The following is a 23,157-nucleotide window of genomic DNA, read 5'->3' as shown; positions in this document are numbered from 1 at the left end:
GTGTTCCAGGCACTGGAATGTAACAGCCTGTGCAAAGGCCCAGAGATGGGAACCATCTTGAAAAGAGGTAGAAGACGGGGTCTGACAGGTGGGCAGGGAACTGACTGTGCAGGCATGGTAGGATTTTATTCCACTCACACGGCAGATCTGTGTAAAGATCATGTCTGCCAGGCTGAAAACTGATCTTAGAGGGCAAGGGTGGAAGCAGGGGGCAGCAAAGAGGCTACTGTGGTCATCCAGACCAGAGATGAGGGGACAGGAGCAGGATGGGGCAATGAGCATGGTGAGAAGTGTTCAGTTTATGAGTCTGTTTTGAAGGTCGGGCCAACAGCTTGAGCAACTAAAATGATAGAGATGGGGAATAGCAGGTGTTTGGAAGGACAGGTGTGGTAGGCTGAAAATGACCTGACCCCCTCTCACTGCTCCCCCTTCCGCCCTGCCCCGCCCCAATATCCATGTTCTGATCCCTGGGACTGTGCCTGTTACTTTCTATGGTAAACAAAACGTGGTTAAGCTGAACAATCTTGAGATGGGGAGATTTCCTGGATAATTGAGGGGGGCCCAATGTAATCATGAGGGTGTTATAAAATGAGGCAGGAGAGTCCTGATGATAGATGCAAGAGGCTGGAGTGATGCAAGGAAGGGGCTATGAGCCAAGGAATGTGGGTGGCTTCTAGAAGCTGGGTAAGGTTAGGAAACATTCTCCCCTAGAGCCTCCAGAAGGAACCGAGCCCTGTGAACCCACTTTAGACCTCTGACCTCCAGAACTGTAAGAGGATAACTTTGTGCTATTTTAAGCCACTAAGTTTGTGGTAATTGTTATAGCAGCACCAGGAAACTAATACAGTGGGGTAGGTCCCGACTGAGAGTTCTGTTTTGACCATATTCACCTTGAGACATCCAGGTGGAGAGGCTGAGCAGGGGTCTGAATCTCAGGAGGGAGGTCAGGACTGGAGTCAGGAACTGAGGAGCCATTGACACGTCAAAGGAATTTGAACACCTGTGCCTGACAGAGGGGCTCTAGCCGAGGCCTGGAGTGTGTTCCAACCGTTTCCCTGGCAATGCTGATAGTAATAATATCTGTGGGCAAGTCTAGAGTCGGCAGAATTGGTTGCTCAGTGAAAGTCAACAGCCTGGACACGGAGGCAGCCCTGCTGAGGAGGGACCATTCTCTTGGAAGCCACTCCTGGCTCCTCAGATGACTGGTTGAGAAGCCCTGGGATGGCCTGAGTGGAGAAAGGCAAGAACCACCCTGGGGTTTGAGGATGAGTGGTGGGAGGGACTCAGGAGAGGGCTAGATAGGATGGGCCAGGCATCAATAGACACCAAACACAGGGAGGGGTTAGGCCTGAGAAGAGGTGGGGGTGGGGGAGGGAGGTGGAGTTGGACCCTTGTGAACAGAGTTGAGGTTAGACTTCAGAAAGAAAAAATTGCTGATTCTCACTGAAGAATGGACTTTGGGACGCCATGTCAGACCCTCCTACCACCACCCTCCCACTGCCCTTTACTCCCCTACCCCCCAGATCCCCAGGGGGTGGGGTCATTCTGGACCTTGCTACTTCCTGCTCCTGGCAGCCACTGGTCAGAGACTATGGAGCTGTGGAGACAGCTGAGGCAGGCTGGACTGGTGCCCCCAGGGCTGGGTCCACCCCCCAGGGCCCTGAGGGGTGTACCCCCATCATGGAGAGCTGGCCAGACCCTCATGTCCCCAGGGACAGACACTGAAGGTACCAGGGAGTGTCTGCTGTGGATCTGGGAGGAGCTGGTGAGTGAGGAGTTTGGAGGGGCAAGAGATAGAGGGTGGGGGGAGAATGAATGAGTGGCAATGTATGAAAATAGAAAGGGCCAGAGGTTGAAAGACAGAAATTGAGAGACATGAATAGAGAAATAAACATACACACACACCGAGAGAGAGAGAGAGAGAGAGAGAGAGAGAGAGAGAGAGAGAGAGAGAGAGAAACAGACACATAGACCCAAAGAATGAGAGATAAGAATAGAGACAGAGATACAGAGAGGGACCCAGAAAGAAAGAGGTAGAGTTGGAAAGTAGAGATTGAGGATAGCAACAGGGACAGAGAGACTCAGATTAAATCCGAGAGACAACGGCAGAGAAATAGAGACAGAGAAAGATGGATATGGAAAGACATAGAGACAAAGACAGCTGGCGACAGAGAGAGAGAGAGATAACAAGAGAGGGAAACAAGAGACAAAGAGATTAAGAGTCAGACACATACAGAGGGAGGCAGAGACAGGGAGGGACAGTGAAATACAGAAACAGTTCAACAGACACTGTGAGAAGCAGGGTGACAGGTCCAGGGACATAGTGAGGACCTGCCCAAGAACACGTTACAGGTGGTAAGGTGATGGGTATAGGGACCATTGTGATGGGATTTTGCAGTGGAGGAGAGAGAGAGAGCTCAACTCCAAGTACAGCATGGGCAAGTGGAAATTTACAACCTAGGAGCCGCTGGGGGTTAGTGGATAGAAAATTACATTAACGGAAAGGGGCATTTTTGGTAAAGTGACTCAGCAGGAGTCCCGCTGAAGGGAGGCCAGGGTGATCAGACATCACCTGGGGGAAATGGGAGGATGGGGAACCCGCTTAGATAGAGTATGGAGAGTATTCAGGTGTGGAGGCTGGGGATTCCGGCTAAAAGTGGATTTTACAGGGAGGTGCAGAGGTAGGCCTAGGAAAAGATACAGGAGCCTGACTAAAGTTTTGTCAAGCAAAGAATCTCTGTTAGGTCTTGAGCTGGGACTTGCTCCCACCCAGGTTGGGGGGGCAGGGGAGGGGCAAGGGAGGATGCTCTCTGGGTGGAATGCCTATGACTTCCATTTCCCTCTGGCAGGAGAAACTTCGAAGAGTGGATGTCCAGCTGCTCGGCCAGCTGTGTAGCTTGGGGCTGGAGATGGCGGTGCTGCGGGAGGAGCTGGTTGATTTCCTGGAAGAGGAGGAGGAGGAGGAGATCTTCCAGGAAGAGGAGGAGGATGAAGAGCCACAGGGAAAGCAAGAGGAAGCACATCTGGGGGTCTCCTGCCCAGCATCAGGCCACCGGCTCCCCGACTTTGAGATGACCATCTGAGGCCCTGCCAGGGTGTTTCTCATTGGCATATGGGACTTCATGAAAACGTATGCAGAGGAGTGATTTGAAGGTCAGATCAACCTGCAAAGGCTCTGAAGATGCCTGCAGTGAGATTCGGGGATTGGCCTGGAGCCGTGGCCGTGTTTGAAGATGGTGTGGGAAGTTTTCAGAAAAACTGTAGGTGTGTTTGCAGATGAGCTGCAGGAGTGTTGGAGGGGAGATGGGGGCCTTTGCAAGTAGAATGCAGATGCTTGCAGGTGAAGTTTTAGAGCCAGGCATCCACTGGCTCCATGTGGCTGTTGAGCACTTGAAGTTGGCAAGCCCTAACTGAGGTGCACTGTAAGTGTAACATACATGCTGAATGCTACATTTTCAAAGGCTTAGTATGATAAGAATATAAAACATTTCAATCATATTAAAAATTACATATTGAAATGATAATATTTTGAGTATATTGTAATACATAAAATATTACTCTATTTCATCTGTTTATTTAAGATTTTTGTGGTAAATTATACATTAAAATTAACAATTTTAACTATTTTTTAAGTGTACAGTTCAGTAGTGTTAATTAAATACATTCACGTTATTGTGCAACCATCACCACCATCCACCGCCAGAGCCCTTTTCATCGTACAAAGCGGAAACTACCCATTAAACAGCTGCCCATGCCCCTCTTCCCTCAGCCCCTGGCAGCCACCTTTCTACTTCGTGTCTCCACGAATTTGGCTACTCCAGGAACCTCATGTAAGTGGGATTATACAGCATTTGTCCTTTTGTGTCTCACTTATTTTACTTAGCACAATGTCTTTAAGGTTCATCCATGTTGTGGCATGTGCCAGAATTTTCTTTCTTTTTTATGCTGAATAATATCCCTTAGTGTGTACATTCCACATTTTGTATATCATTCATCTGTCCGTGGACACTTGGGTTGTTTCTACCTTTTGGCTAGTATGAATAATGCTGTTATAAACACGGGTGTACAAATATCTGTTCAAGTCCTTGCTTTCAATTCTTTTGGGTCTATAACTAGAAGTGGGATTTCTGGATCATATAGTAATTCAGCATTTAATTTTTTATTTTTTTATTTTGAGAATACGTTTATTAAAGCTGGGGACAGTGAAACCAGGAAGGGCTTAGGATAGAATAAGCAACAGGAGGGCGGGACTATTTTAGCTCTCTAGTAATGTTATAGGAAAGAAGTGAGCCTGGGTGGGGCTGCTTTGGCTCATTGAAAAGTCAGAGAAAAGGGTGCTTTGGAGATGGGGTGGGGGGTGGGGGTAGCACAGGATGAGTTGCTGCTGCCCATATTTCCCCTGGTTGCAAATGTGTGGGGACCCTTAGAGTTTAGGAGATGCATGCCTGTGGGGGAAGAAGGGTGTGGGCGTGCTCCCCAGAGGGAGAATGGCCTATGTTTAATTTTCTGAGGAACCAGCGGACTGTTTGCCACAGTGGCTGTCTAAGCTTAGATGTTAATAAAGAAAGGAAGCAAAGGGAATCAAGCATTGTTAGGCCTAATCTACAGGGCAGCATAAGCCTGCTTCCCTAGGAAGCTGCAGCATTCATATCATAGGCACTCCAGGGACCACAGGGCTGCCTGCCAAGGGCATTCTCACTCCAGGGACCACAGACTGAACACTGACCTTTGTTCTGGGCTTGGTGAAGACAAGGCTGGACTTTTCTTGGTGAAGACAAGGCTAGGGGGTGGGGTGGGGGTGGGGGGGGGCGGGGAGCTGAGACACCACAGCTGAACCTCGGACAGTCCTTCCTGTTTATGTCAATAAACCCAATAAACCTTACCATTCCTCCCACATGGGAGTCTCCCCAATGTTTTCGGGGAGGCCCCCTGAAAGGACGCATCCCACTAGCAACATTGCACCATTGACATTTCTGCCAACAGTACACCAGAGCTCCAATTTCTCCACATCCTTTTTCTTTTTTTTCACAATAGCCATCCTAATTAAGCATCTTTTCAAGTGCTTATTCATGTTTCTTCTTACATTTTTAAATATGGCTGCAAGAAAATTACAATTACACACATAGCTCCCACTGTATTTCTATTGCCCAGCTCTATTTCAGAGGTCTGACCATAGAATATGGGTGTGAGCCAATGAGCAGTGAGCGTTTATGACGTCCCCAGAGGTGTTGCAAATGAGTCACAGCTCCACCTGCAGGAGACGGCAGGTGTCGGCATATGGTGGCTGAGGAAGAGCCGACTGTAAATGCCCCTATTGCCTAGGTCCACATTTGCAGAAAAGATGCCCAAGACAGAGGTGGAGAGCTCCAGCCTGAGGGGAGACATCGCTTCAGGAGAGATATTTAGGCATTCACAAAACCAGATGCCCATTTTTGCAATTCCTTATCTAAGCAATTTCTAGTAGGGAGTGAGGATGTTCACAGAGAAGTGAGGTGTTGGCAGAAGAGGTGCTGAGTTCCTCTCCATGGAGATTTCCTTCTTAAAGACAAGCTGCCTCCTTTTGTCCAGTAGAGTCCCTCAAGACTGGAGCCCTTGGGTGGGGGGTTGGGCATTCAGGCCCAATCCCCCAACCTGGTCCTCCTTAGCCAATCTTAGCCAGGTCTGAAGCTTCCGGGATCTCTGCTGAAGGAGGTGGAAGGAAGGAAGGCTGGGGAGAATGCTGAAAGTCAGACCAATACCCAGTGAAGGGGAAAGACAACCCCAGAGCATGGATGTGAGCAGAGCTCCCTCCCCCTCACTTGGCACTCTAGAAAGAGGCTGGACAGTCTGGGGCCTCTTGGAAGCTACACCCAGGTGTGCCTGGGTCCATGCCTCACAGATGCCAAGTCTGTTGGGAGAAAGGAACTGGGGTTGGGGAAAGGCACTGAGGGGAGACTGGAGGGAGTGACTCGGGAGGGAATGCTCACTGTGCAAGAACAGCATGATGAGTGGCCCCTGACATCTGGGTGGGAGTTGCTCTCAGCCATGGCCTGGACCATGGAGGTGACCTCTATGGGGGAGGCACCCAGGGAACTTGGTTGGATGTGGCCAGTTCCACCTGTATTGTCATCAATGCCAATGCTACTGAGCTACATACGGCAATGACCAGGTGAGCACCGGGTCTGCCCTCCTGGGCCTCTCCTCCCAGCAAAAGGGGAGAAACCCCTCACCACACAGGGGCTGGGATGGCGGAGGCACAGGTGGCTGAAAGGACTCAGAAGAAACAGCAGGCCCTGCCCAAAACATTAGGAAAGTGATCTCAAAGGAAAACTGAAGGAATAATTAAAAATGAGCCATTTGTAATACCTTAACTAATAATAATAATAATAATAATAATAATAATAATAATAATAATAATAAATGAGCCAAGCAAAGAAAGGAAATGGGAAGAGTATAACAAGCAGAAAAACAGCACACACAAAAGCTGGGAGATGATCTAGTGATCTAACCCCTGGCTACTCCAAGTGTGGTCCATGGACCAGCAGTATCGGCATGGCTACAGCTATCTACTGATGCAGAACAAACAGCCCCAAACTCAGTTGTTTTTCAACAATGACAGCATGTATTTTGCTCATGAATCTGCAATCTGCAGGGATAGCTTCAGCTAGAACCATCCAAAGGCACATTCACTCACACGTCTGGCAGTTGATGCTGGTCTCCATGTTGTTTCTCCCATGGGCTAAATGGGGCTTTCGTGGTGGGTGGGTTCCAAAGGCAAGAGCCCCAAAGATGAGCCAGGAAGAAGCCACATCCCCTTGCATCACATGGCCTCAGAAGTCGTGCAGTCATTCTTGCCACATTCCATTTGTTAAGGCAAGGGCAAAGTCCTAGCCGGTTCACGTCAAGGGGAAATGGACTTCACCCTTTATGGGGAGTGCATGTGGGGCAGGAAATATTGCTGTGCTCATTTTTGGGAAACACACTGCCACAGCATCACCTGGGAAGTTGGTAGATATGCTGATTCTCAGGCCCCACCTCAGACCCATTGAGTAAAATATTCATTTAGTAAGATTCCTTTTTAAAAGATATATATATATATATATTTGATTTCAGAGAGGAAGGGAGAAGGAGAGAATGATAGAAACATCAATGATGAGAGAGAATCATTGTTCAGCTGCCTCCTGCATGCCCCATACTGCGGATTGAGCACACAACCTGGGCATGTGCCCTGACTGGGAATCAACACATGACCTCCTGGTTCATAGGTCAATGCTCAACCACTGAGCCATGCTGGCCAGGCAATAAGAATCTTCTTTGTTGTTATTGTTAATCTTCACCCGAGGATATTTTTTTCATGAATTTCCAGAGAGCATGAAAGGGAGGGGGAGAGACAGAGAAAGAGAAACATCAATGTGAGAGAGACACATCAGATTGGTTGACTCCGATGGGGACTAGGGGTTTAGCCGGCAACTGAGGTACATGCCCTTGACTGGGAATCAAACCCTCGACACTTCAGTACGAGGGCCAATGTTCTATCCACTGAGCCAAACTGGCCAGGGCGCATTTAATAAGATTCTAAAGTGCTTCTTAGAAGCACTGTTCTAAATCACAAATATGGCACTGTTTTGGGCAGGAGGGGACATGAGTTAAGTTGAGAAAGCCCCCTCTGGCTGCGTTGTGCAGCCAGCCTGTCCTGGTAGTTTGAAAATATTTTCAGGTGGTAATGATGTAAAGCAGCTTTTCGGACCTCATGGACCACCAGTCGTCCACGGACCACTGGTTGGTGGCCGCTGATGTAAAATATAGATAAGATTTATTTTTTTTCATCAAGTCAATGCCAGAGAGAGAGAGCCCTTTGTGCCACATAGGGTCAATGGAACAAAACCAAATTTCCAAAGGCAAATATTGAGTCCTCAGTTCTACAACCTTTCGTGTCCCATTTTTCTTCATCTTCCTTCTTGACTTTTTAATCCTAGGGATTCATGGCCACCTTTCACTCCCTCTTTTTTTTTCCCCTTTCATAATTGAGATTTTATTGTTTTGAGGATCTGTACACAGACATTTCAATTTGTACACAATTCTTAACATTCATACCAAAATGTAAAGTCATGTAGTTGTGATTCTTTTCTAAACAGTTCTTTCAGTGACTTTCCAGCTTAAAATTTAGAGGCTAACTTTCCTTAATAGAGTATCAAGTACCAATATCTTCAAATGTTGATGCGCTGTTACATCAAAATCCCACTAATTCACAATTGAATATCATATATACCACATAATCAAATGTTCAATCTTTCACAGCATATTGACGAAGTTACTAGGAAAACGGGACTACCACACCAAAGATGTTACAGATGCACAAAATTCTGATAGGGAGAGCCAAGATCAAGGAGTGGTTTTCTTTAGGAAACAATTCTACCAAAAACATGTGAATAGAAGTAATTTAAAATGTTCAAGACATAGCAAACACATGACTGACTCCAAATTGCCATTTAGTATGCTTTGTATTATCTAATCTAATAAAAGAGAAACATGCAAATTGACTGCACCTCCACTACGCCCCAAGCCACACCCACCAGCAAATCAGAGTGACTAATTGCAAATTAACCCAACCAAGATGGCAGCTGGCAGCCACCAGGCTGGAGCAAGCAGGAGGCTTGGTTGCCCTGGCGATAGAGGAAGCCAAGCTTCCTGCCTGCCCTGGCTGGCTGTGGCCTCTGCTCAAGGCAACAAAGTCTCAATTATAGAAGATAAATAAATCCCAGATACCTGCTTCCAGCCCGCCTCTACTGGGAGTTTGGGTGGCTGGGGGCTGTGGCCAGTCTGCAAACAGCCATCAGCCCCTCACCCAGGATGGCCACACTCTCATGGAGTTAGGGTCCCTGCTGGGGTGCTTGCCAACCTGCAAATAGCCATCAGCCACTCACCCAGACTGGCCAGGCACCCCAGCAGGACCCCCCTCCCTGAAGGGGGTGTGGCCAGTCTGCAAATGGACCTCAGCCCCTCACCCAGGCTGGCCAGGCACCCCAGTGGGACTCCTACCCTGATCCGGGATACCCTTCAGGGCAAACCAGCCGTCCTCCACCCATGCACCAGGCCTCTTTTCTATATAATAAAAGGGTAATATGCAAATTGACCCTAACAGCAGAATGACTGGGAATGACTGGTCACTATGACACACACTGACCACCAGTGGGCAGACACTCAATGCAGGAGCTGCCCCCTGGTGGTCAGTGCACTCCCACAGTGGGAGCTCTGCTCAACCCCAAGCCAGGCTGATGGCTGCCAGTACAGCGGTGGTGGTGGGAGCCTCTCCCACGTCCTCAGCAGTGCTAAGGATGTCCAACTGCAGCTTAGGCTCAATCCCCTGGGGAGCAGGCCTAAGCCAGCAGGTGGTCATCCCCCGAGGGGTCCCAGACTGAGAGAGGGCACAGACTGGGCTAAGGGACCTCCCGAATGCACACATTTTTGTGCACCAGGCCTCTAGTAAGATATAAAAACGACCCCCATCTATGGAATGTTCAGCTGACACCCAAGATAATCAAAGTCTCCCATATTCAATATCCCACTATTTTCTGGTTGTACCAAAAAATAAACAACCAGCAAATGATTTCACCTCTTTAAAAAAAAAAGCATTTACACTTCCAACAATGAGGTGAGGTGGAATTCCCTCCTTCTTAAAAATGTTTCTAGAGCTACTGAAAAGCTTGCATTTACAAAATAGTTGATAAAAATATTCCTCTGGGTTGTACAAGAAGGGAGACAGGGACCACTGATAAGACATGGCATATGACTTTAATCAGACTTGGCTTCGTTTTCTCCTGATTCATCGAGGTTGGACTCTCCTCGTTTTTAGTTTCTCCATTTTCCGCAGGTAGGTCTTCTTTAGGTTCCTGGTCAGCCATTTTGGCCTTCTTTCCCTTTGCTCCCCCTTTTTCTTTTGTTTGCACTTTTTTTGTCTGCAAACTTATCCTGAAAGATGGTGTATGGTCAGGTTGACTATCATCTAATGAGTAGCTAAAAGGATCAATTTTACTTTCCATCATCGGTTAAAGCAAGTCTTTGTTGGAAGGTGATTTTGGTCAAAATCTCACAATGGTCTTGGCAACAAGTGGCTAGGTGATCTCCTTAAAGGTTGGTGCCATGCTGCTGGCACAGTATCGGTCTGTTTCTGTAAAGTTGGGCATTCAGTGGTGGCACTGGCTTTGACAGCCCGCCAAGAGGAAGCTCATGCTGTGGGGTCATGCACAGCTTCCATCTGTGCCACATTCATGAACTCATTGTGCAAGCACTGGGGAGGGTAAGGACCATTTCCCCTCACGAATGTCTCTCCATCGAGGCTGTCCATGGGTGGGAGTGCAGTACACTCTCTGTCCGTTTGAGCTCAGCGGCCTTTACCGAGCTTCCACCTGTGAACAAGCTCAGGCCTTTTCCCTTCTCTGTAGGCTGATGAGAGAGAGAGAGAGAGAGAGAGAGAGAGAGAGAGAGAGAGAGAGAGAGAGAGAGAGATCGGTCTATTTATCTATATCATACACCTATCAATGTCTATATATCTGCTCAAAGAAATTTATTATAAGAAATTAGCTCTCAGGATCATAGAGGCTGAGCAGTTAGGTCCAAGAGTTGCAGATTGAAGGCATGAGAACCTGGAAAGCTGATGGTGTAAGTTCCAGTCTGAGTCCAGAGACAGAAGACTGATGTCTCAGCTCAAAGATCATTGGGAAGAGAGAGCAAATTCTCCCTTGCTTAGCCTTTTTCCCCCCATTTATGCCTTCGATGACTGGATAAGACCCACCCACACTGGGGAGAGCAGTCTGATTTACCCAGTCCTCTTACTTAAATTTTAATCTCATTCACACACACACACACACACACACACACACACACACACACGCACACACACCAAGAATAATGCTGAACTAAATATCTCGGTATCCAGTAGCCCAGTCAAGTTAACACACAAAGTTAATGATCAGAGCTAGTTACAGGGAGCTTATAGGTGTGAATGGAGAGGGTCTTAGTCACCTGTCCATGCCTGATTCTGTATGTATCACTCCTGTTGTATGATGGATGTGCTAGGTCTGCCTGAACAGATGATTTGGTGTATCTGATGGAAGCTAGAGCATGATGATAAATTCTGTCTACCGGGTCACTCTATATCCCAAGTTCCGACATAGCATCACTTTTAAGGCCTAAAAGCATGTCAGGAGCTCTTTTCCTATTGTTGCAGAGGAATGGCCTTGCTCCAGACCCCCAGGAGTCTGCTCTTCTACTCTCATTAGGTCCTGATAGAGGTTCCATACATGATTTTTCATCCTTCCAACATGGGTTAGAGGAGATACAAGGTGCAGTAATGTGCCCCTTTTTTGGAGGGCATGTCAAGCATGCCCCAACAATGGGAGCCTTAAAAACATAATAGACACAGCAGATCCCTAAATGATCACAGATGTGGATAGTGCACAAGGCCATTAAACTCTCACAATATGGTCTAAATTGCTGATGACTAGATGCATCCATTTCCAGAATTCGAGAATTCTCAGGAAACAGCTAGTCTTTTTTCATCTATATTTCCATTCACTGTCCAGGGAGTGCTTTCTGGTCTAGGTCTTCTCCCAACAGAAAACTTGAAAAAGAACAAAGGAATCCACAGACAGGACCCAATCCTAAGGGACAGAGGCTCCCACTGGGCTGGTGGCCCCATCCAGATGTGAGGGACAGGGAAAGGTCCCAGATCAGGAGAGGCAGTGAGCAGCATCCAGGTGGTCCTGTGGGGACAGCAGAAGGACCTCTGCCTGTGGGAAAGGAAGAGGAACAAGCCAAGTCACAGAAATACATGAAAATGTCAGCAGACAGTGGAGGTCAGGAGAGGATAAGGGCCAGGGGGTGGCTGTCATGAGCTTCGGGAGGTGCAGAGCAAGAGGCAGGTAAACTCTGTATTAGCTTATGGGACACAGGGTCCCAGTGCAGGGACTGGCCAGCTAAGGGTCTCTTTTTTCATTCTTTGGCCAAGGAGTAGCCAATGTGTGACCTGGTCCGGAGGCTAGGGTCAGTGGGTTGGCAGTGGTGAGGTGGAGAAGGTATCCAATTCCTAATGGGGTCCTTTCTGTAGCTCCCCTCAGGGCATCTAATTAAAAATCATCCTCTTCTCTCCATAATGAAGACAAAGGGTAGATCTCCCCATGTGGGCAAAACCTCTTGGAGGTTCACGTTTTGACATTATTGTGCCAGCACTTTTGCTCCTGATGTAAAAACTGGGAAGTATGTAGGCTTCTTTAGCAGTTCGTTGCTCTCTGGCTTCTGGCACTTGGGAGGAAATATGAGAGGAGCATTCCTTGCAATGAACCTCTTTTCTTTTTGTCATCAGAACTCTGCTTGTCTATCCGATTTCTCGGGTTCTCTTCCTATAGGAGCTCAGGGGTCAAATGATTGATTCTGCTAAGTACTGGAGTGCAGGGGCCCTCTTGGAATAATTTTATTTCTCATGACTTTCCTCTTTCCCTCTTCGCTCCTCTTCCACTCCCTCTCTTGGGGCACTTCATCCCTTTGTTCCTCCATCTGCCTCTTCTCATAACCCTTTTGTTCCCAGGACATCGGTTTGGATTTCTTTTCAAAGAAGAAGGGACATTCTACAGACAGCCAGGGGTGGGGTGACCTGCCGGGTAGAAATGTCAAGTGTGGGGAACAGACATCTATCCAAACAGAAATCAGAGACCACGCAGCTCAGCTGGGCTGGAGTGCTGAATGGCCCAGGCCAGGCCCCCTCATGCAGTGTGGGGACAGGGACTGCAGTGGGGGTGTGACCTACTGGTCTCTGGCTCTTCAGTAGCATTTTCCAAAGTAACCTTGTTGACAGATGATTCCTGTGACACCCCCCACCCCATGCTTTTTACCAAGCTGTGCTGTGTTTTCACCTGTAGGCTCAGTAGTATCTCACCAGGGTGGCTTCCAGGGATCCTAATGTGACCCTCACTGGTCTCTTCCCTCACATACACCTAGCCTGCCAGTCATCACCTTTTCCCCTGGTGCCCTGGTTGTTCCTGTCCTTTGCAAGAATAGAGATGACAAACAGGTAGGTGTGAAGTGGGTCCCCTTCAATAGTGTGACTGCCTGTGTAGGTTTAGGAAAAGAGGAAACTATAGAAGAGGAAGGGTGGTTAAGAAAGAGATCATTATGGTTAGGAAAGGGACAGAGTACTGTATCTGTTATCATCCATGGTGTCAGCTTGCCACATAAAAACCTAGTGACCTTGCCGGACCCCAGCGTGTATACGCATTCATTTTTTCTCTATTCTGTCATGCTCTGATGCCCACCTGGGATCCCTGAGCAGGAGAGGGGGCCTTTGGAGGCCTTGGACCTTGGACTCTGGAAGGATGTCCACCAAGCCTGTCTCTAGTGTCATTGTCATCAGTGTATGCCAATGTCACCAATCAATATTAGCAAGCATCAACTTTCACCCTTTGGAGCACATGTGTCTTACTAGACATTCCAAATACTTGCCACTTCTCGTTTATCAGGTCTGATTATCATGTGTTATCAATACAATAGATCAATGTGATGTTGTGCAGAGTGTCCAGATAGCCTCGATCCCTTAGGTCTACAATGGGGCAAGACTATGAATGTATATTGTTTTTGGTCCCATATCCATGCAAACTTTTCCTGATTCATCTTCCTGATGAATTTTGAAGCATACAATTTGGGAGAGATGTAAAAGCCAAGGTCAAGAAAAGTTCCAGATGCTAAGCTCTGTTGTCTTCTCCCTGTGTAGCGAGGATGCCACCCTTTCCTGGCACGTTGATGTGTTCACCACCCAGGACCTCACCCTGTTCCCCGTGTCCAGAGTTTTGACTGGGGTTCCGTCATGCAGACATGATTTTTTTTCATTTTCAACCGTGTGATGGAGCCCAGTCTGCAGATTCCCCTGCCCTCTGTGAGACCAGGCTGACCCCAAGCCCCAACCTTCCTGTCATTTGATTAGTCTTTCCGGTGACCCAACCCCTTCTGGATCTTGTTAGCATAAACTTAGGTGTAATCTAAGAGGTTCACACATAACAAAGACACTGCTATAATGAGAAAATGCCAAGAGTTTTAGAATTTACCTCCCAGGAGCCAGGGAGAAAGGCCAGACAAATCATTGTACAAAATCCAAGTCTGCACTTTAGGAATTCATTTGGCATTCACTTATTTTAAGCTTCCAAGGGCTATCTCAATGTATCTACTCCCTGGGGCCATTGCCAAGGGGTTAAATCCTGCGTGATAGGAGTTTGTCCATTATGGTTCCTCTTCCTTAGGATCGTCAGAGTCCTGGCTCCCAGGAATTCTCTCCTGATCCTTCTCCAGCACATTGGTGTGATTCTGTAATTCCTTTGCAGTATAGTCCCTCCCCTCCTTTTATTTTTATAGATTTTTTTTTTGAGAGAGAGAGAGAGAGAGAGAGAGAGAGAGAGAGAGAGAGAGAAAGATATCCATGTGAGAGTTAAACCATGCCCCCTACCAGGGCAACCAGGGCAACCAGGGCAAGTGCCATGACTGGGAATAGAACCAGTAACCTTCCTTGCATGGGAAGATGCCCAACCAATTGAGCCACACCCACCAGTCAGGGCCCCTCCCCTGCCTTTAGCCAAGGCAACAATTCCTTCTTCTGCGAAGATATGGCCCTCATTGTGGGTATGGTGACCAGAAGGGCTGGTGGGTACAATTTGTGATGGGTCCAGCATTGTCTTGTAAGGCAAGTTTGTCTGGCTTCATTGGAGGCATTGGCATAGTATTTCAAAAAGCAGGGTGTGCTAGTTTTCTATAGTTGCTGTAACAAATAGCCATAAACTTAATGGTTAATATAATGCAAATTTATAAGCTTACAGTTTTGGACGCCAGAAGTCAGAAATGAGTTATAATAAAGGTGCTGGAAGGGTTGCTTTTTTTTGAGGCCCTAAGGGCAAATTCTTCTCCTTCATTCATTGGCTCATGGCCCCTTCTTCCATGTTCAAAACACAAAAACCAACCCCTGCCTCACCACATCCCCTTCTCTGACACTGCCCCTCCTGCCTCCCTCTGGTAAGGTCCCTTGTAATATATTGGGCCCACCAGGGTAGTCCAGAATTATCTTCACATCTCAAGATCCTTAATTTAATCACACTTCCTATAGGGGAAAGCCCTAAAGTCTAAATTTAGGATGGATTCCGAAGAATTGACATGGAGACTTATTCAAATTCATAAGAGCTTTAATAGGAGAAACTTACATACGTGGGCATAACAGCTGCTTCCAGTGGTGATGGGCCAGGAAAAATCTGCACCCCTCCAGGCCAGGGTCCCTTTTTACAGGAGGCTGATAGTAAAACCAGATGGTGGGTAGTCACACAGACCACCAGAAAGAACAATGCATTCCTAAGTTAACAGATAACATCAGGCAGTTACACTCTATACATTCATTAACCTCCTTCCTGGGGCCATGCTGTTGGTCTTGGGCATCATCCCAGTTTTCTGGGGAGTCAGCCGAGTGTGAGGCTACAGAAAATTAAACGATCACATAGAGTTCAACATTTCCTAGATGCCTTTGCTGCTGGAGCCATATTGCATCTTTAAAATGAGTTCCCCTTACACTCCACCCCACTTGTAACATGGGTCCTTCCATTCTACAACACAATCTTCCGTAAATTCCCTTGGACCCTTAATACCAAGCATGTCAAACTCAAAGGCTAACATGGGCCAAATAAACAAGGTTTAAGTTTATGTGGGCCCCCCAAAAACAAAAGCTTCAATTTTCATAGAAACATAGGTGTATTTCAATAGAATACAAAGGGCTGAAATAAATGAGTAACTGTTAACATAAAATAATAGAACATTTTAATAAAAATTAATATATATTTTCAGACATTAACTTACCAGACACTGAACAACTGCACAAATTAATAAGTGTAATGCAAATAAACACATTTTTCTTCTTCCCCGAAAGCAAAAATTTCCTGTTGCGCACACCAAACAAGTCAGTCCAAGGCTAATGACGTGGCAATCGGCTGCTAAAATATTCGCTGCTAGTATTAGTGGAGAGAAATGGTGCGCCTGCACATAAGATGTAAGGGAAATGAATGCAACACTATTATAGTAACCAGTCATTAGCGAACGTTGTAGTTTGTTATTAATAATTACGTATAACAGGATATTGTAAAAATTAAGTGACAAAATTTTTATTAAAATGTTTCTTATATACCATTATATTGGGTGGGCCACAAAAATATTTGTTGTGGGCCACGAGTTTGACATGCTTGCTTTATACCATAATGAATTGGAGTCTGAGAGGACAGCAATGTTATATTCCACAGAGGCCTAGCATAATCAACACAGAGATAACAGCAATTCCCATTAGAATCCCGGTAGTAATTTCACCCACAAATAACTGTTAAATATCTACAACTATAGTCCACATATCTAAATCCAAGAGTCACCACTTGTAAACAATGTTCAGCGAATGACTTGCTCACGATCTCACTGCATCGCACGTAGTAACTGGTTCTGTTGCCGAGTGGTGTGACTTTCTGCAGCGGTGTTAACAGCTGCCAGCTGATGCTCCGACGTGTGCTAAGCCACGCTCCAGCCGTGCGCATTTGTTTACTGTCAGTGACTGGTGAATGTATGCATTTACTAGACCTATTCAGTATACGTTTAAAATTACAGTAATACATATAGAAACTTTTCTGTGAAACAACTTTTCATGCATACTTAACTTTAATTACACAAACATGCCTAAATGAGTAAAAACGGGTAAATTAACTAATTTGTCAATTGTTTAACATACACATTCGGAAAACCTACTTTATTATATAACAAACTTTTGGCTTTAACGGACACCCCTTACCTGAATTAGTCCATTATATCGAGCTTTTACTATAATCCAAATCATCGCAAAGGGTGTGACCTTAGTCAGTGTTTGGTCTGATGTGTTCTGCACCACCAGCCGACGAGGGGTATTGGAAGCAACCAAGGTGTTATCGTCAAGTTAATACTTTGTCTCCCCCCATGGGCTCCAATGAGCCCAAACCATCTGGGGGGAACTTGCCATACCCAAGGTAACCCGTAGGTGACTGGTCCCTGGCCCTAGGTCGTGTGCAGCTGTCAGTAAGATGGCATTATGTGGCCTCAGTAGCAGAGTCCATTCAGCAGTCGAGCTCTCCAGCTGCATCCCCATCGCTGTCAGCGGTCTGCTGGTTGAGAGACGATGTGCACTAGGACCTGCTTGTCTGGCGTAGCTGTTGAGCCCATCAGAGCTTCTTGCAACCGATGTGTCCACCCCTTTGAAGAGTGGGTTTCTCTTCACGGATCCTGTTCCAACAGTCCGTTCATCCTCTTAATCAATCCAGCAGCTTTAGGGTTGTAGGGCAGATGGAAGTGCCACATTATAATGTTCTCATTGGCTCATTCTGCACCTGGTGACCCATGAAGTGAGTCTTCTGGTCACTGTTGATATCTGTGGGTTGTCTGTATGTAACACACAGTTGCCGAAGTCTCTGTATGGTCCTTCTTGGTTGCTTTCTTACTAGGATATGCTTGCAACAGCAGTATCACGCATGCCAATGCACAGCTGCAGTTTTGATACAGTGGCAAGGGTCTGATGTAGTCTACCTGCCACCTCATGGCTGGCGTTCCTACCCTTGCTATCTGTCCAAGATGCCACGGCAGTTGTCTCTTGCATTCAAGAGAACAAAGAGTACACTCCTCGAATGCCTCCTTAATATGGGCATGGGTGAGGTTCATGCCCATTTGTTTGGCATTTTCCCAAAGCGTATGTACCCACTGTGTCCAGTCTTTCTATGCAGCCAGCAGGGTCACGGTTTGAGGGGCACTGCTTACCTCTGTGTGTTGGACCTGGGCCAGCTGATCTGCCTTCTGATTCCCCAGAAGGGACCTACGTTGTGGGCTAGTGCATGGTACACTGTGACCTCAAGCTTCTTGTCCTTTCCCAGACCTCGTCCCACCTTTCAGCTCCCCATAGTGGGAGGGGCTGGACTTCCCAGTTGTCTTTTTCTGTTGTCCTAGCCACAAAGTGAGGCCTAGCGATAGGACTTGGTTCACGCATCAGTATGATCCAAGCTGCTCACAACTCAGCCCATTGACTGCTGACTTCCTCCATCCAGCCATATAGCGTGTGTACGTGGCTATGTGGCCAATGTAGTCCAGCGGGGCGGCTTGTCCTTAGCATATCCATCGGTGTACTAGGTCTAGTACCTAGACAGGCACAGGGATTGGTGCCTGGCCTTCTGTAATAAGTGATTCTTATGGTGGGTGTGTCCACAAATCCATGGCAGTGCCTGCAGGCATTTCGCTAATATCCGTGACTGGGCATAGGATGGCATGCTGCTCGGCACTATGCGGACTAGCTGGTGGAGCACATTGTTGATGCAGTAGGCATACCATAGTGCACTGAGCCACCCCCAGTGGGGTTTGGCAAATTCCTTACCCATCCAGCGGTGGGGAATTGTGTCTTTGATGTCCCTGGCAGGGCTTTCATGATGCTCTCCACATGCCGTATACTAAGGTACGCTGCAGCAGTTGCTTCTCCATAGGACTATATTTTGTTCAGGTCCCTTCCATATCTGGGACCAGAAACCTAGGGGTACCTTCCACCCATCCTGCTTTTGCCATAAGCCCCGCCCAAAGCCCTCTGGAGAGACCGAAACATCTAATTCATAAAGGTTGGCTGCATCCACTACCCCTAATTCTTGAATTTGTTTTACTGCCACCTTTGCACTGGTAAAGGCATTAACACCCTCTGGTCTCCAATCCCAAATGGCTCCTTTCTTTACTAATCCATACAAGTGACATAACAGGAGTGAAAGATTTCCAATATCCAAGCAAGCCCAAGAACCTTTGTAGTTGTTCAACTGATTCTGACATAGGATACTGTTGAATCTTATCCAGCACAGAAGCTGGAATGACTTTTGTCTTACCGGACCAGACAACTCCCAAGAACCTTATACCTTGTTGTGGTTTACGACCCGTCCCCCTCCTTCTAGGTGCTCCAGCAGACTCTCCAACACCTTATCTAAAATAGCAAGGTCATTACCAGTTAGCATAATGCTATCAATATAATGATGCAATGCTACCCCCTCCCCACCTTTCCATATCGATAATATTTTGTTACTAAACCATAACAGATTGTAGGGCTATGCAGATAGCCTTGTTGCAACAACCGAAGCATCCAGTGTTCTTCGTTCCAGTGGAGGCGAATCGATCCTGACCCTGAGGGTCTATAAGATACTAAAGAAGGCATCAGCAAGATCAAGTTCAAACGAATATGTTCCAGAGACCCACTGACTTTTCAGAAACCCAACAGTTTTTTCTTTTGTGGATTGAAGCCCCTATGGGTCTGCATATAGTAATAATCAATAAAAATCAGCTGCTGCAATTGCACCAGTAAAATGATATAGTTTAAAATAATAACTTCAATGAAAAATCACCCTCTTGGTGCCTAAAGTAAAAATAACACCACGCTTGATATTTTGGAATTACAGCAACATATTTTGTAATTATCCCAGGCAAACTGAAAAATCTAATTCCTTAGATGCCTGGCAGCAATGTAAAGAAAGAATTTGCTCCTTTACTTTTGCTTTTTAGCATAACCACTATTACCTGTCTCATTCTTGTTCTTATTTCTTTAATTTTAGTCTGCAGATGCGGAATAAAAATCTTAGAAGAATTGAAACTCTGCAAGCGACATATCAACCTCTATTAAGAATTTAAAGACTGCCTAGACCGGTTTGGCTCAGTGGATAGTGCGTCGGCCTGCGGACTGAGGGGGTCCCAGGTTTGATTCCCGTCAAGGGCATGTACCTGGGTTGCAGGCACATCCCCAGTGGAGGGTGTGCAGGAGGCAGCTGATCGATGTTTCTCTCTCATCGATGTTTCTAACTCTCTATCTCTCTCCCTTCCTCTCTGTAAAAAATCAATAAAATATAATAAAAAAAAAGAATTTAAAGACAGGGGAAATGTTGGAAACCAAGATCAACAGTAATTGATATAAATGTGAGGAGAATGGCAGAAGGCTAGCCGGTACTCCTTTTGATATTCACAGGGTGAATATTTACATTTTATTACTTGCTGCTGACTCAATGGCCCAAAGCAAACTCCCCCAAACCCTGACAATCTTACTGTTTACTAACCATTACCATTGATATGTCTGTTTGCATTCCTAAAGGCAATTGTGTATTCTAGTAAATAAAAGCAGCTGGGAACGGAGACTCAGAGAGAACTTGACTGCTATGGTTGAGTTTTTCTCTGGTTTCCCCCAGTATCAAAATTAATATTTCGCCTTGTGTGTCATTTGTGCATCAGCTCTTCCTCCAAGCCTTTGAACCCCGAAGCCACGCTGGCCGTGGACTTTCACACGAACCTTCTTTCCACAGTTAGACACTGTGCCTGTCCATACAGTAATCAGTAGCCTCTAGCCCAGTGGTCGGCAAACTGATTAGTCAACACAGCCAGATATCAACAGTACAACGACTGAAATTTCTTTTGAGAGCCAAATTTTTAAAACTTAAACTCTATGGGTAGGTACATTGTTATTAACTTAATTAGGGTACTCCTAAGCTGGCCTTTGCTAAAAAAAGTCCTCAATCTGATTGAGGTACGTTCGCTGAGGTCGACCCCTTCCAACTCTCCCATCCACACTCGTCTTGTATACTTGTTTCGTCTATCTCCTTTCGTGCATCCTCTCTATATGTCCAAACCATCTCAACATACCTTTCTCAATCCTCGACACTACATCTTCTTTCACTCCACAACGTTTCCTAAAATTAACTTAATAAACTTTACTTAAAGTTTTAAGTCTTAGTTAAACTATAGGTACGCTGAATAAAACTTGATATCATACTCAATAACGATATTACTTATTGATAAAATTAAATTCCTTACAATTTACCTTACAATATCCATAAAATTAAATCATGACAATGATTGACAAACACTAATGTGAACAATGGCCTTGCATCTCCTTGGAAAGTTTGGGTAAGTCAGGTTTGTATGTTGTTGTTTTTAATTTTAGGCACAATTCCAGGTTCTCATCAATAAGACGACTTCTCAATTTACTCTTGATAAGGTTCATGCTTGAAAATGATTATTTGCATAAATATGTAGACCTGAATAAGGAAAGAACAGCAAACGCTAGTTTTTTCAGTTGATTATATGAGTCAGGAATACTATTCCAGGTGTTAAAAATCAACATATCTTCCTTCTCCAGGTCTTTCAAAGCAGACCACTTGTGCTGTGAACTAAGTTCACATTTGGTTTTCTCCAATATTTCTATATCAGCACGAAGACGTTCAAATTTCGAGCTCCACAGTTCTTTGTTGTTTAAATCCAGCAATTGCATTTCAAAGTTGCCAATGTCAATATTAAAGGGAGAACAATTTAATTCTGTTATACTAGCATTCAGAGGGTTTTTAACAAAGGCTAATGTTGCTTTGCTGTTTCTGAATTCCTGTTGAGAAAAGCTTCCCTCATATTTAAAAGTGTTGTTTTGAAATAGCAAATGTCAATATCAGAATTATTTTCTTGGCAATGTTTCAACAGGCTTGGAAAGTGAATCAAAGTTTCTCTTTCATAATCTTGAGCAAAAAGAGGTAATTTGTTTTCGAATGAAACAGCTTCTAACATAGAAAAAACTGTGTTTCCTTTCCCCTGTAGTTTACGATTAAGCTGATTTAGATGAGACGTAATGTCTACCATGAAATAAAATTTTTGGATCCACTGATGGTTTGTTAGTTCTGGACAGTGAACACCCTTCTCAAGGAGAAATGCTTTAATTTCTGTTAATAAGGAAGCGAACCATTTCAAAACGTTTCCTCTTGATAACCAGCGTACCTTGTTATGCAGCAGAAGATCTGCGTACTCACTCTCCATTTCAACTAAAAATTCTTTAAATTGGCGATGATTAAGAGCTTTAGCTACAATGGAGTTGATAATCTTAATCACCAATTCCATAACTTTGCAAATTTCTTCTGGAAATGTCTGTGCACAAAGCACTTCTTGATGAATGATGCAATGGTAAGTAAGTATCTCGTGATTAATTTTTTCTTTCAAAATAGCAACAAACCCGTTTCTTATGCTGGTCATATTTTTTGACCCGTCTGTTGAAATTGAGACAATTTTATCGAGTGGAATATGATGTTTTTCAATGCACTCAATTACAGCATTTGCTATATCCTCTCCACGTGTTTGACCTTTGAGTGGCAATAATCCTAAAAGTTCTTCTTTAGGAACTGTAGATGAAATAAATCATACAAAAAGTGAAACTCGCGCTGTATGATTTATGTCACAAGACTCGTCAACTGCTATTGATAAAGCTGAAACCAATTTAAGATCTTCGACTTGCTGGTTGGTTATATTCGAAGACATTTTGACTGTTCTATCTTTCACAGTTTTAGCAGACAATGGTAACTCTTTAATTTTTTTTTAGAATATCTGCTTTGTTCTTAAAATCCCAAAATAGCTCTTCGGATGCATTTATAACACAACTTTTTATGTATTCGCCGTCTGTATATGGTTTTCCTCTCTTAGCAATCTTTTGACTAACCTCAAAACTTGCAATATTAACATTGTTGGAAAATTGCATCCAGTAATTAAATACAGAACTTGGAGACACAGCTGATTCTCACAGCCAATTGGCCTGGAGGCCAATCCCTCCCAGTGTTACTTACAACAATCAAGGCTTAACTACAACAAGACTGTGCACAAAGATCCCAAGGGGGAGCACCAAGAGTGTCCTTCTCCGGAAATTGGGGAGGCTGAACCACTGGGCCCCAGAGGACACTTAGCACAGAAAACCACTTTATCAACACAGGGAAGCATAAAAAATGTGGAGTCAAAGAAACAGGACACAAATGAAAGAAATGGAGGAAAGCAAATGACTGGATATAGAGTTCAAAACCACACTTTTAAGGTTTTTCAACAATTTTCTAGAAATCACCGATAAGTGTAGTGAGATCCTCAAGAAATCTAGTGAGACCCTCGATGTTGTGATAAAGGACCAACTAGAAATTAAGCATACACTGACTGAAATAAAGAATATTATACAGACTCCCAACAGCAGACCAGAGGATCGCAAGAATCAAGTCAAAGATTTGAAATACGAAGAAGCAAAAATACCCAACCGGAAAAGCAAAATGAAAAAAGAATCCAAAAATACGAAGATAG

At 45.3% G+C, this 23,157-nt stretch overlaps 1 protein-coding gene and 1 pseudogene across 1 annotated transcript; one reads left to right on the top strand and one right to left on the bottom strand.

Annotated features, from left to right (window-relative positions):
• The first annotated feature begins 1,423 nt into the window (after positions 1-1,423).
• On the top strand, positions 1,424-3,559 carry ERICH4 (glutamate rich 4). The gene is made up of 2 exons (XM_036346360.1): positions 1,424-1,765; positions 2,850-3,559. Exons 1-2 carry the CDS (start codon positions 1,451-1,453, stop codon positions 3,081-3,083), a joined length of 549 nt encoding a protein of 182 aa, XP_036202253.1. The 5' UTR covers positions 1,424-1,450; the 3' UTR covers positions 3,084-3,559.
• Positions 3,560-21,897: 18,338 nt separating this feature from the next.
• Positions 21,898-22,544, bottom strand: LOC118674747 (annotated as a pseudogene).
• Between the last annotated feature and the right edge of the window lie 613 nt (positions 22,545-23,157).

This window comes from Myotis myotis, unplaced genomic scaffold (assembly GCF_014108235.1).
Source record: "Myotis myotis isolate mMyoMyo1 unplaced genomic scaffold, mMyoMyo1.p scaffold_m19_p_19, whole genome shotgun sequence".
Taxonomy (NCBI): Eukaryota; Metazoa; Chordata; class Mammalia; order Chiroptera; family Vespertilionidae; genus Myotis; species Myotis myotis.
This window is presented reverse-complemented; position numbering and strand designations above follow the sequence as displayed.

Bases quoted from the DNA above. Each gene is read 5' to 3' on its own strand.
- ERICH4 (XM_036346360.1), top strand. From the start codon at position 1,451: ATGGACTTTGGGACGCCATGTCAGACCCTCCTACCACCACCCTCCCAC. The intron at 1,766-2,849 runs GTGAGTGAGGAG...TCCCTCTGGCAG, and splicing joins TGTGGATCTGGGAGGAGCTG to GAGAAACTTCGAAGAGTGGA.